The sequence below is a fragment of the Lonchura striata genome, chromosome 18, assembly GCF_050655825.1.
Source record: "Lonchura striata isolate lonStrDom1 chromosome 18, ASM5065582v1, whole genome shotgun sequence".
Lineage (NCBI taxonomy): Eukaryota > Metazoa > Chordata > Aves > Passeriformes > Estrildidae > Lonchura > Lonchura striata.
Window position 1 is genome coordinate 2,666,942 of NC_140720.1, and position 13,059 is coordinate 2,680,000.

At 55.9% G+C, this 13,059-nt stretch overlaps 1 protein-coding gene across 4 annotated transcripts in view; it reads left to right on the top strand.

Annotated features, from left to right (window-relative positions):
- SLC39A11 (solute carrier family 39 member 11) overlaps nucleotides 1-12,929 on the top strand; it is a 91,949-nt gene extending 79,020 nt beyond the window's left edge. For all 4 annotated transcript variants that reach the window (XM_077787397.2, XM_085556633.1, XM_085556634.1 and 1 more), the window contains 3 exons: nucleotides 8,513-8,611; nucleotides 10,812-10,970; nucleotides 11,523-12,929. In XM_077787397.2, the coding sequence (XP_077643523.1) occupies nucleotides 8,513-8,611; nucleotides 10,812-10,970; nucleotides 11,523-11,601 (337 nt within the window). In that variant the 3' untranslated portion in view covers nucleotides 11,602-12,929. The remainder of the gene's footprint in view (nucleotides 1-8,512; nucleotides 8,612-10,811; nucleotides 10,971-11,522) is intronic.
- The last annotated feature ends 130 nt before the right edge of the window (nucleotides 12,930-13,059 follow it).

Genomic DNA, 13,059 nt, shown 5'->3' on the forward strand with positions numbered 1-13,059 from the left:
CTTGGTTTTCTGCTGGAAAATGGAGGAATTCCTGTCAGGAACCAGCTCTGGTGGGGTGGGAGCTCTCTCCATCCCCACAGGCTTTGCATTTTAGGGTTGTTTCAGATCTCCTGCAGCAGTTTGGGAGCCTTCCTCAGTCTTCAGCCTGCTGAGGCTGACCCGGCCTCTGGGAAAGAGAATATTTGGGAATATTTGGGATGTCTGGTGTTGATCCCTTTCCTTGGGCAGGACTTTAGCCCAGTAACCAGGATGGGGGTGACACTGGGAAGGGGCACTTGTGGTGTTTGAGCCATTCCTGACCTGCTCCAGGCCAGGCTGGACGGGGCTTGGAGCAACCTGGCATTGGGGAAGGTGCCACAATTCCCTGCCCATGGAACTGGGGGAATTTTGAGCTTCTTCCCGACCATTCTGTGATTTTATGCAAGCATCTGTGAGCTTTTAAAATTGGCAAACCACAAGTGTGCAAGTATAAAAGTGTCTGTGCACTGGATCTTTTCCCTGCGTGCTGTGGGAGCAGGACCAGGGCAGTTCCACCTCCTGCAAAGGAATTTTCCTGGAAGCAGCGCCAGGGCTTCATCTTTCCTCAATTTCACATGGAAAATCACTTGATGTGCCATGAAATCTCAGTGTAAAGTACATGCTGGGGTGGGGGAATGGTTGAAGGGGTGGTTTTTAGGGATTTATTGCCTGGATCACACGGCTCCTTTCCTTACAGAAAATAAAAGTGAGGCGAGGAGGATGAGGGAGGTGAACAAACCTGATTTGCAGCCCTGGGGAGCTGGAGCCTGGCTGGATCCTGAGCTCCCAGGCCAAGTTCCTGCTCTTGGACAAGGTGCTGAGGCTCCCGGAGCTTTTCCTGCTGCTCAGCAGGGCAGGAGGAGCTCCTGAAATTTGTTTTTGTGCTTCCCACCCCAGGGCAGAGCTGAACCTTCACCCTGAGGCTGACTCAGAAACCAAACAGTCCCTGAAATGAGCAGGCAGATAAGGAGCGGGGTTTGAAAGCTGCAGAGGAAGAAGCAGACCCTGAACCATGGGATCCATCCTGCATTCCCTGCGCTGACAGGGGCTGAGCTCCACTTTGTGTCTCCTGGTGCCCACCCAGGCCAGCAGGGAGGTTTTGAGCTGGGCTGGGCTCTTCTCCCCAGTGACAAGTGGCAGGACAGGAGGAAATCACCTCAAGTTGCACCAGGGGAGGTTTAGGCTGGATACTGAGAAAATTCCATCCTGGAAAGGCTGCCCAGCCCTGGCACAGCTGCCCAGCAGTGGTGGAGTCGCCGTCCCTGGAGGGGTTTAACAGCTCAGCTGATGTGTGTGGCACTTGGGGACACCAGTGGTGGCCTTGGCCGTGCTGGGGGAACAGCTGGGTCTGGTGATGTGCAGGGTCTTTTCTTTAATTCCATGATTCTGTGATCCTGGGATGGCTTTCTCCCCAAAATCCACAGCTGGGGGAGGTGAGGGATGAAGGCACACAGGGGATGAGTTCTGCATGGAAGGGGGTGGTGATGGCCAGGGCAGCACCTGGGGCTCACCTGGTGCTGCCTTGGGAAGGCTGAGCTGGAGCAGAGGCTGGCCAGAGCTACAGAATAAAGCAGGGATTTATCCAAAGGATCTCCTCCATGGATCCACCTTGGGCAGCACCAGAGCCCAGCCAGGGCTGCACCCAAATGACCCAAAATGGTCCCAAAATGCACGAGCGCTCCCGGGGCTCTCCCTGGGATCAGTTCTGCTCCATTGGCACCTTGGAGTTCATTGTCCCATTCCAGCTCCAGCCCAGGCAGTCCCACCCTGCTTGTTTTTCTCTCTCCAGCCCACGCTGTTTGTGCTCCTGGGCTGAGGTTTGGATCATTTGTCCTTGGTGCCCAGCTGGAGCAGGAATTGTTTTGTCTCTGCTCTGTGCAGAGAGCTCAGCATCCCTCATGTGGAGCCCAGACCCACACACTGAAGCAGCACAGAATGGGAAACATAGAAAAACTGAAACCTGAGGCATCACTGGCCAGGGCAGCACCTGAATCCCACTGGGGCTGGAGGAGGCTCCTGATTTTTGGGATCCAGGGTGGGAATGAGGAGCTGAGGTTGGCTGGAGAGGGCCCCAGGCTGGCCTGGCCCTGGTGGGATTTGTGTGGGGAAAAGGGGAGAATTCCTGAATTCACTGCTGCTGAATTCCTGCTGCACTCAGAGGGAAGAGCAGGTTTTACGCCTTTGAACAGAGCTCCTGTGCCTTGGGGAGAAATTAAGGATGAAATTTCCTAAAATCCTCGAGGTTTGCAGCATGCGGGGCTGGCACGGGGCCAGGCTGGAGGTGGGACAGGAGGGATGGGCTGGGAACTGGGACAGGAGGGTGGGGGGGGGGCTGGAAGTGGCTCCTGAGGAGCAGAGAGTGGCAGGAGGGCAGCTGGTGTTCCAGGACATGTGCCAGCCACACTCAGCTCCAGCAGACACCCAGCAGGGGCTTCTCAGGGAAGGAATTCTTCCCTGGGAAGAAAAAATTCTTCTATGTGAGATTTGGGATGTTCTGGGATAGAATTCCCAGAGAAGCTGTGGCTGCCCCTGGATCCCTGGCAGTGCCCAGGGCCAGCTTGGATGGGGCTTGGAGCCAGCTGGGATTGTGGGAGGTGTCCCTGCCATGGCAGTGAGGAGTGGGATGAGCTTTAATTCCCTTTCCAACCCAAGGCAGTCCATCCCTGCCTGGCACTGGGATTCCTGCTCCATTCCTGCCTGACACTGGATTCCTGCTCCATCCCTGCCTGGCAATGGTTTCCTGCTCCATCCCTGCCTGGCCCATGCTGTTCCATGCAGTTCTGTGTCCCTGTGGCTGCACTCCAGACCAGGAGGCACTGCAGGTTTACATCCTTTTATTTCCCTGTTTTTTGAACAGTTTGAAATGCTGGAGATGAAAAATATGCAGGAATAACCTCCTTCCTCTTCCTCTGGGGACTTGCCTTTCAAACCTCGACTGCCAGGGGGTCAGCAGGTGCCCATGGAGGGGTCAGGATGGTGCTGGGTGAGCCTTGGGAGGCTCCCTGGAACAGAGGCTGGGCAGAGTTAAAGTGGGGATTTATTAAAAGGCCTCAAAGGATTCACCTTGGGCAGCACAAGAGCCTGGCCAGGGCTACACCAAGGATGGATGATGGGTCATGAGTTTTCACATTTTACAAGTTCTGGTCCATTTCCATGTTGGGTTCATTGTCCAAGTCCAGCTCCAGGTTGTGCAGTCCCATTCTCCCAGTTTGTTCTCCTCAGTCCCTGCTGTTTGCACTTTTTGGGCCTGAAGCTGCAGTGGTGTCCTTGGTTCTGGGCTGGAAAAGAATTGTTCAGTGTTCCTGAGCTGGTTCTGGGCTGGTTCAGGATTGTTCAGTGTGCTGAGCTGGTTCTGGGCTGGTTCAGGATTGTTCAGTGTGCCTGAGCTGGTTCTGGGCTGGTTCAGGATTGTTCAGTGTGCCTGAGCTGGTTCTGGGCTGGTTCAGGATTGTTCAGTGTGCTGAGCTGGTTCTGGGCTGGTTCAGGATTGTTCAGTGTGCCTGAGTTGGTTCTGGGCTGATTCAGGATTGTTCAGTGTGCCTGAGCTGGTTCTGGGCTGGTTCAGGATTGTTCAGTGTGCTGAGCTGGTTCTGGGCTGGTTCAGGATTGTTCAGTGTGCTGAGCTGGTTCTGGGCTGGAGAAGGATTGTTCAGTGTGCTGAGCTGGTTCTGGGCTGGAGAAGGATTGTTCAGTGTGCCTGAGCTGGTTCTGGGCTGGTTCAGGATTGTTCAGTGTGCCTGAGCTGGTTCTGGGCTGGTTCAGGATTGTTCTGTGTGCCTGGGCTGTGAGGAGAGCTGCTGACACTTTCCATGGAGTTCAGAGTTATTTCCCAATGCAGTGCAGAATGTGGGGAATAGAACAGCTCAGACTGAAGGCGTCGGGGTGGCCTGGGAGACACCTGGGTGACACCTGGGTGACATCGGGGTGACATCAGACGGGTCCTAGGAGCAGAGGGAAGGAGCAGCTGTGCCCAGCGGGGTTTGACAGGTAGGGCAGGTCTGGGGAAAGGGCCCCGGGAGCTCCTTCCCACCTGCAGCCCTGATCAAACACCTCGGCGGGCGGCCCGGGGGCAGCCGTGCTGCAATCGCGGCAACCCCAAACAATCGTGCCTTTCACGGCGGCCCCATAACAATCCCAACAGTATGGAAGGGCTGCCATGCAAGAATACACATGCACATTCTCCACTGCGGGGGAACTGAAAGCCCGAGTGAAAAGGGGCTTGTTAAGAATATGTAGCCTGCTTTCATAATCACCCCGTCAAAGAATAGGCCCTTGAAAACAAGGCTTTAGGCTTATAGAAGGCTTTCTGTGCCTTGACCTTGCAAATATGCGGCGATGCCAATTTTTTTTTTTTTTTGCAAGTGAACTTGGAGTCTCGCAGCGTGGTGCCGGAGCAGTTGGCAGGAGAGGGGGGTAGGAGGTGCGGCCCCGGGATGTTCCGGGGGTCACGGAGCTGTTCCGTGGGGGACCCCACCAGCAGGGCATGGATTGGCCTTTTCTTCCCCAAAACTGGGCTCTGCTGCGTGGGAGGATGAGCCAAGCCCAGGGCAGAGCTCACCTGTGGGTGACACGTGTCCTGGGGGTTCTGTGCCCAGTTTGAGGCGGTTCTGGAGGATGTGGCTGTCCCGTGGGTGTCACCGCCCTGGTTTTACAGACGGGGAAGTTGAGGCAGAGCTGGGAAAGGCAACACATCAGTGTGTGTTGGTTCCTTGATGCTTCCAAGGACACGGAGGCTGTAGTGCCCACATGGAGGAGTCACACAAGTGACATTTCTGTGCTGGTGACAGCCACCAGTGGGACACTCTGGTCAGAGTCTGGTGTGATTTTCCCTGGATGTGCTTCCGTGGGACCAGCTGAAGTTTGTAGGCTGGGGACGAGCCGCAGGTTGTCCAGCTGGACACAGAATCCCAGGATCACCAAGTCCAACCTGTGCCTGATCCCCGCCTTGTCACCAGCCCAGAGCACCGCGTGCCACATCCTTGGGCACCTCCAGGGCTGGCAAAACTCCGGCCAGATGGGATCTGACTCCACCACCTCTCTGCCACTTACCCACCTTTCTTCTCCTCTCCTGGGAGACCCCAAGCCCCTCACCCCACGGATTTTCATGTCGGCTCGTGCCCGTGTCCCTGTCCCCGTGTCCCCGTGTCCCTGTGCCACCCGAGGCCGTGTCTCTGTGCCTGTGTTTTGCAATGTATTCCCTTGCAGCCGGGGGAAGCCTTCCAAGAATCCCCACCTATTTCCGTCAAAAGGCGCCTTTGTTCCCCCGGACACAATGCGGCTTTGATTCCTCCTGCTCGCCCGGAGCTGCGGGAAGGTGTGAGCTGCGCACGGCCGGGAGGGACGGATTTCCCCGGGGATGGAGTATCCCGTGGGGTGGAGTATCCCGTCCATGGGAATATCCCTTGGGATGGAGTATCCCCTGGGATTGAGTATCCTCTGGGATGGAGCATCCCTCGGGATGGAGTATCCTCTGGGATGGAGTATCCCCTGGGATGGAGTATCCTCTGGGATGGAGCATCCCTCGGGATGGAGTATCCTCTGGGATGGAGTATCTCTTGCATGGGAATATCCCTCAGGATGGAGTATCCCCTGGGATGGAGTTTCCTTTAGGATGGGAATATCCCTTGGGATGGAGTATATCCCTTGGATTGGGAGTATCCCTTGGGGTGGAGTATCTCTTGGGGCAGAGTGTCCCTCAGGATCCCTCAGGATGGAGTATCCCTTGGGATGGAGTATTTCTTGGGATGGAGTATCCCTTGGATTGGGAGTATCCCTCAGGTTGGACTATCCCTCAAGATGGAGTATCCCTTGGGATGGAGTATCTCTTGGGATGGAGTATCCCTTGGATTGGGAGTATCCCTCAGGATGGAGCATCCCTCAGGATGGAGTATCCCTTGGGATGGAGTATCCCTTGGGATGGAGCATCCCTCAGGTTGGAGTATCCCTTGTGATGGAGCATCCCTCGGGATAGGGCATTTCCCTTGGATTGGGAATATCCCTTGGGATGGAGCCCCCTCAGGATGGGACTGTCCCTCGGGCTGGCTTTATTTGGAGACCGGAGGCGAATCCCTTCCCTCTCCTGGGGGGATTGGGGTGCCCCGAGGCGCCCCTGGGGTGGTGCCCGCGCAGGGCACGGGGCCAGTCCCGGTACAGGGCACGGGGCCAGTCCCGGTACAGGGCACGGGGCCAGTCCCGGTGCTCCCAGCCTGGCACGGGGCCAGTCCCGGTGCTCCCAGCCTGGCACGGGGCTCTCCTCATCCCAGCGGGATCCGAGCCCCTGGGAAAGGCTCCCGGGCCCCACGGCGGGCGGAGGTGGCCGGGGGGAGGCCGGGGTGGTCCCGGGGCTTGCAGAGCAGGTCTGGGCGGGAGCAGGAGGGGCTGGGGCCGGGAGAGGCTCTGGGGACGTTCCCGGCCCGGGGGTCCCTGCTGCCCCCCGAGACCCCCGGGCGGGGCCGGCCCTGGCCCGCGCTGGAGCTGCCATGGGAACACCTCCGTTCTGGGAAAAGGGATAAAATCCTGCCCTGGGCTGGCAGGGATTGCAGCCCCAGCTGTAGGGCTGGGGTTATTCCTGGATTTGGGGGGCCCGGATGGATTGTGCTGGGTTATTCCTGGATTTGGGGAGCCCAGATGGGTTGTCCTGGGGTTGTTCCTGGTTTTGGAGAGCCTGGGTGGATTGTCCAGGGGTTATTCCTGGTTTGGGGAGCCTGGGTGGATTGTGCTGGGGTTATTCCTGGATTTGGGGAGCCGAGATGGATTGTCCTGGGGTGTTCTTGGTTTTGGACAACCCACATGGATTGTGCTGGGGTTATTCCTGGTTTTGGGAAACCCAGATGGATTGTCCTGGGATTGTTCCTGGTTTTGGGGAGCCCACATGGATTGTGCTGGGGTTGTTCCTGGTTTTGGGAAACACATGGATTGTGCTGGGGTTGTTCCTGGTTTTGGGAAACACATGGATTGTGCTGGGTTATTCCTGGATTTGGGGAGCCTGGATGGATTGTGCTGGGGTTATTCCTGGTTTTGGGGAGCCCAGATGGATTGTGCTGGGGTTGTTCCTGGATTTGGGGAGCCCACATGGATTGTGCTGGGGGGTGTGTGGGAAGGAGAGCAGGAGGACTGCAGGGACAAACCCCTGATGGTTTCTCCTGGATCTCCCCCCTTCCATCCCTTCCTCCTGCCCCTCGGGGGTCAGCGTGGGGGTCCCTATTCCCGGTGGGATCGGGATGGGGGGAGCTCCCCCCCTTCCCACACAGACCCCTCCATTCACAGCTCCCTCCCCGGTAATTTGTTGTGGCCAGGAGCAGCAATAGCTGCTTTGTGCTGAGCGAGGGAAGGAGGAAAAAAACCCCGGAGCCCAGACAGCGGCTCCAGTGTTCTCCAGCAGGGATGGTTTTCCCCCTCCGTCCTCCCTCTCTTTGCCTGGAATAATGTTTGTGATTGTAATGGCCTGTCCTGCCCAGGGAAACCCGGAGCCTCTCCCCCTTCCCCTCCCCTCCTCTGTAAACCCTGGGAGAAGTTTAAACAACCCGGAGAGGTTTTTCTCACCGGGCTTATTTTACTCATAGGAAACGAGGGGGTGAGAAAAGGGAGCTGGCAGCTGTTGGCAGAGCAGGAATGAGCTTGGGACAGGCTCTGGGATCTCTCTGGAGACCCCTCAGAGCCCGAGCCCGGCGTGCTCCCACTCTTGGTGTCCCCCAGTGCCACCAACACAGCCCAGCAAAGCTCCAGCCAGGCTGGAGAAGCTCCCAGTGTGGGACAGGCACGTGTGGGGAGCCCAGGGCACACACACGAGCCCTGCTTGGTGCCTGAAACATTCCCCAAAATCCCAGACCCAGGCACAGCTCCAGGAGGACCCAACGGGAGCTGCTCAGGGAAGGAATTCCTCCCTGTAAGTACAAAATCCTTCCCTGAGAGGGTGGGGAGGCCCTGGAATAGAATTCCCAGAGCAGCTGGGGCTGCCCTGGATCCCTGCAGTGCCCAAGGCCAGGCTGGACAGGGCTTGGAGCCAGCTGGGACAGTGGGAGGTGTCCCTGCCATGGCAGGGGGTGGAATGGGATGGACTTTAAGATCCTTTCCCACCCAAACCATTCCAGGATTCTGGGATTCCATGACTGACAGACAGCCCTGCTCTCCCCTGCCCTGAGTTTGACCCTGGAAGTCCAAGTGTTCCCTTTCCATGGGATGCAAGAGGGGGGAAAAGAGAGAAAAGAGGTGCCCAGGTCTGGGAATGCTGCAGCTCCCGGGAATCCTCGGGCTGGAATCCCTCCAGGGGCCTCCCAGGACAAATCTCTTCTCCCTCATCTGCTCCCTGCCTGATGATGGGGCTGATGGAAGCTCTGGAGCTGTTGGAGGATGGAATTTGCTGGGGTCCTGTTAAATTTGTCCACTGGGTCTGGGAGCAATTCCACTGAATCCTTAATCGTGCTCCCTGCAGCCCATCCTGGGCTGAGCCTTGCCCCTGACATAAATAAATTGATCTATTTATGCTTTTTTTTAGGAACTTGGCCATTGGCATTGGGGTGCAGAACTTCCCTGAGGGCCTGGCTGTCAGCCTGCCTCTCCGTGGCGCTGGATTTTCCACATGGAAAGCCTTCTGGTGAGCTCTGCCTCTGCTCCCAGGGAAGGAGCCTTCAGCAGCTCTCCTCCCACAGATCCCCCACACCCATGGGCTGTTCCATCAGGGAGCTGCCCTTGGGATGTGTCAAAGACCACCCTGAGTTGGGGAAGTCTCTCCTCCAGCCCGAGCTTCCAAAGAAAACTCTGCAGTCTCTGTTGTTGGGTCTCAAGGCAGTTTATTGCAAGTTATCTAAAAGATTTTCTCCTGGGGCTGCTGTGGTTTGCTCAGAGCTCAGGCAGAGGCACACACACACCCTGACATCCTCTCTGACCCCGACTGCTTCTTCTCTCCCCACCAGGGCTGCTGCTGTCTTTTATATGGGACATTACGTGTTACATGGTTACAGTTTTACCCAATGCCTATTACCTATATTAAATGGTGATTTTCTATCTTTTATATGGGACATTACGTGTGACATGGTTACAGTTTTTCCCAATGCCTATTACCTATATTAAATGGTGATTTTCTACTCTAAACCAATCTGTGAGTGCCAACATCACCAAGAACATGGAGGTGAGGAAGGAGAAAGAGGAGGAACAGGACTGGCCTACATTCCTCCATCTTAAAACCTCTGGCCCCCATGTACAAAGTAAAAACCCCCCTGTACAGGTGTTAAAACCCCCCTGTACGGCACTCAAAAATTCTTCCCTCTACTTTGTGACTACTTCTACTATAATATCTAAAATTTTGTGACTCCTTGTTCTTCCTGCAAGGTTGGTAGTTCATTCCATGGCTCAAACCCAAAATCACAGCTGTTTGCAGCTGCCTGCCAGGGTCCCAAATGCTTCTGACCTGGACCAGAACATCCAAAAATGTCTGAGGGACATTTTGGGTTCCCACAGGGATGGGCTTGCTGGATCTGCTGTGTTCCCTCTGGTGCTGGGAGTGCTGCAGCTTTCCAGCGCTGTCCTGCTCCTGCCACACCCTCCAAGCTCAGAGCCAGCCCCTGGATCCCAAGGGATGAATCCTGATCCCATCAATCACCACATCCCAGGGATGAATTCCTGATCCCAACCATCATCACATCCCAGGAGTGAACCCGGGGCTGAATCTCTGATCCTGACACATCATCACCTCCCATTTCAGTGCCTGTGCTGAGGTCCCAGATCCTGCACTTCCTTTATTATTATGATATGATTATTATTATTATTAGCAGTAGTATTAGTATTAGTATTATTAGTATTATTATATTTAATTTTTATGTCACTTCATTTTTCTTTCCCTTCAGGCTGGATTTTAACCCCACTTCTATTTTTACCCCCTTTTCCCTGAGGTGCCAAAGCCAAGGGCACAAACCCTGGGAGCAGGAGCTGCGTTCCTGCCCCTGTCCTGCTCCGGTGATGGATGGGGGGCAGGGGGAGGCTCCCAAACTGCTCCAAAGTTTTTGCTTTTCTTTCCTCCCACCCACCTCCTTAAGTGCTGGGACTCTGCTGCTGGGAAGGGAGTTCCTATGCTCCAGAGAGGTGGGAATGATCCTAGAGGGAAAGAAAAGGAGTGGGAAGAACGTGGCTTTATCCTGCTTGAGGCTGTGGCCAGGTGTGCTCTTTGGGACTGACTTGTGCTGATGGGAAGTGTTTCCTCTGTCTGGGAGCTGGATCCCCAAATCCCACAGAGCTGCTGGGGACAGGAATTAGATCCTGCCTGGAAAATTCAGCTGGGTCAGGTCAAACCCTTTCCTGTTACCACAGTCCAGGTGTCTGTCGAGGCAGGATGGGAATGAAGAGACTCTGACTCAGAAGCTGCTGAGAGTAAAACTCATAATAGTAATAAATCATATTGAATAAATCATGTTCAAAATACCCTGCTCTTTTATACAGAGCTTTGTGAGGACCAGCTCCATTGGTCCTGAAGTGAAAACAACTCATCCCATTGGTGTACAGTGCTTGACACACAGTGATAGAACTTAACTATAAACAATGTGAATAACAAGAGAGATAAAGAATTATTGACATTCTTCTCCAGCTCTTTCCCAGGCTTCTGCCTGGCTAGAAACTCTCCGTTTCTCTCTTTGATGAATCTGAGTCCCACGGGTGCCTCAGCCAGGCGTGGCCGGTGTCCGGCTGCGCTGGGAATGGGGGGACAGGGGGACGGGGCGGTGTGAGCCCCGTGATCCCTTTGGGATGGCTGTGCCAGCCCTGCTCCGGGGCTCCAGGGGTGTTTTGGCTCTTTTTCCTGGCAGGTACGGGCAGCTGAGCGGGATGGTGGAGCCCCTGGCCGGGGTCCTGGGCGCCTTCGCCGTGGTGCTGGCGGAGCCGCTGCTGCCCTACGCGCTGGGGTTCGCTGCTGGAGCCATGGTCTACGTGGTGATGGACGACATCATTCCCGAGGCACAGACCAGGTGAGACCCCCCGCACCTCTGGGGGGGTCCCAGCTACCCCTGGGAATGAGGAGCGGCCATGGGAAAGGAGGAGTTGGGGAGAAAAAGGGAGGGAGGCCGAAATCCCAGAGGAAAATCCCTCTTTTCTCTTTGTCCCCTGGAGGGAAATGAAATTACCTCCTCGTTCCTTGGTGTGAGGGGAAGCTGGCATGGGGCCAGGCCTGAAATGACCCCTGTGGGCAAGAAATGTCCATGGAAGAGTGGGATTTGGGAGCAGAGGGGATATAAACACCCAGCCAAGGCCTGGGAAGTGGAGGTGGGCTCTGCTCCTTGGCTGGATGGAGGGGATGCGAATCCTCCAGGCAGCAAACTGAGAGAAGAGGGGGAAGTCACCCCTTGGCTGGAGATGGGGTTTGGGATCCTGAGGGGTCGGGATGCAGCCAAGGGATTGCTGTGCTCCCTCCCCGTGCCAGGGAATGTCCCCCCGGGCAGGGGGCTCGGGAGCAGCGGGGCTGGGACGGGACAGGAGCAGCGCTCCCTCCTGCAGCGCTCCCCTCTCCCCTCTCCCCGCAGCGGCAACGGCAAGTTGGCATCCTGGACCTCCATCCTGGGCTTTGTGGTGATGATGTCCCTGGATGTGGGGCTGGGATAGGGCAGGGCTGCCTTCCCAGAGGAGACAGCAGAGCCCCGCGCGCCGCGGGATCGGCAGCCGGACACGCCTCAGCCCGGGACTGGATCTGTACATAGATTTTTGGGATCTGGTTTGGTGTTGATTTCCTCTGATTTTGTATCTCCCCCTCCCCTCCGAGTTCCTGGCGACGGTTTCCAAACACAAATATGGGTGGGTCCTCCCAGATCCTGGTTTGGGTTTCCTCTTGGATGACTTGGGCTGGTTTCTCCAAGGAAAGGCATTTGGGATTTTGATTCTCTCTGTCCTGTCAGAGGTTGGGAATTCCCTCTCCCGTGTGGAGGCTGGTCTGGGGTTAAGCACTGAGGCCTTGAAATGGAGTAAGCTCCTTATGGAGTATGGAATTCCACCCTTTTTTGGGAAGGCTGAAGGCATTAGGACTGTGATAAGCCATGGGATCACAGGTCTTCCACATCCTGCTGCTCCTCGGGAACGCTGCAGGGAGTTGGTTTGGATGGATGGAGATGGTCGAGGCAAATAAAGATGAATTTTCGTGGGATCTCTGCAAGAGGGAAATGTCATTTTTCCCCAAATGTATCTCAGAGGGGTACCGCTCCGATATCCAGGGTTTTCTATGGGAAAAACACCAGGAAAGGAGGATTTGAATCTTTCCCATGCAATTCCATGTGGAGCTGTCTGGCCTTCCCAAGGGATTCTGGATTTCAGCTGCTGCTTCCAGTGATCAGAAGTCCCTGAAGAGCTGAGCCAGGCTTGTCCTGCTCACCCTGCACCTGCAGGGACAGCGGAGCCCAGCCAGCACCGGAGCGCTCCGGGATGGATGAATGACTGAACAAATCCCTCAGCATGGATTAATTATCCCACCTGGAGAGCCAGAGCTGTGCATGGAGGTCCCTGCCTCTTCTCCTGATGCTTCCCAAGCATTTCTTGTGGAATGGCTCTTCCCGAGCGCCGAGGATTGATGCAGGCTGGGGAGGGAATCCTGCCCATCCCTGTGCTCCAGGGAGGAGGGAGCTGCCAGGCTTGGAAGGATGCTGCAAATCCCAGCACAAAGGGCTTCCCCAAACCCTCCCGTGGGAATAACTGGATCACCTGGCTGCCTCTGCTGCTCAGTCCCTCTGGAAGTGGGGCTGGGATGTCCCAGATCCGCCTTCGGTCCCACCGGAGCCAAAGGGAACAGGCTGGAATAAACTGGGCTCTCCATTTGGTTTGGTCCCTGTTTTTTGGATGGGTTTCCTTTGTGTGTCCCTCTGGATGATCCAAAGCTCCTGTTTGCTGATGGATTTGACCTTTTAACTGTGATTGCTTTCAATAAATGGGAAATGGAGTTTGCACGGAGTTGTTCCCTTGCCATAAATCCGGGGATTTGCTCCTCCTCCCTCCACTCCGCTGGGTTTCCTTCCTCCAGCCTCACTGCTCCTGGCTCTCCTCTTGGCTGGGAAGGCAGCTTCCTCGGGGCTGGGA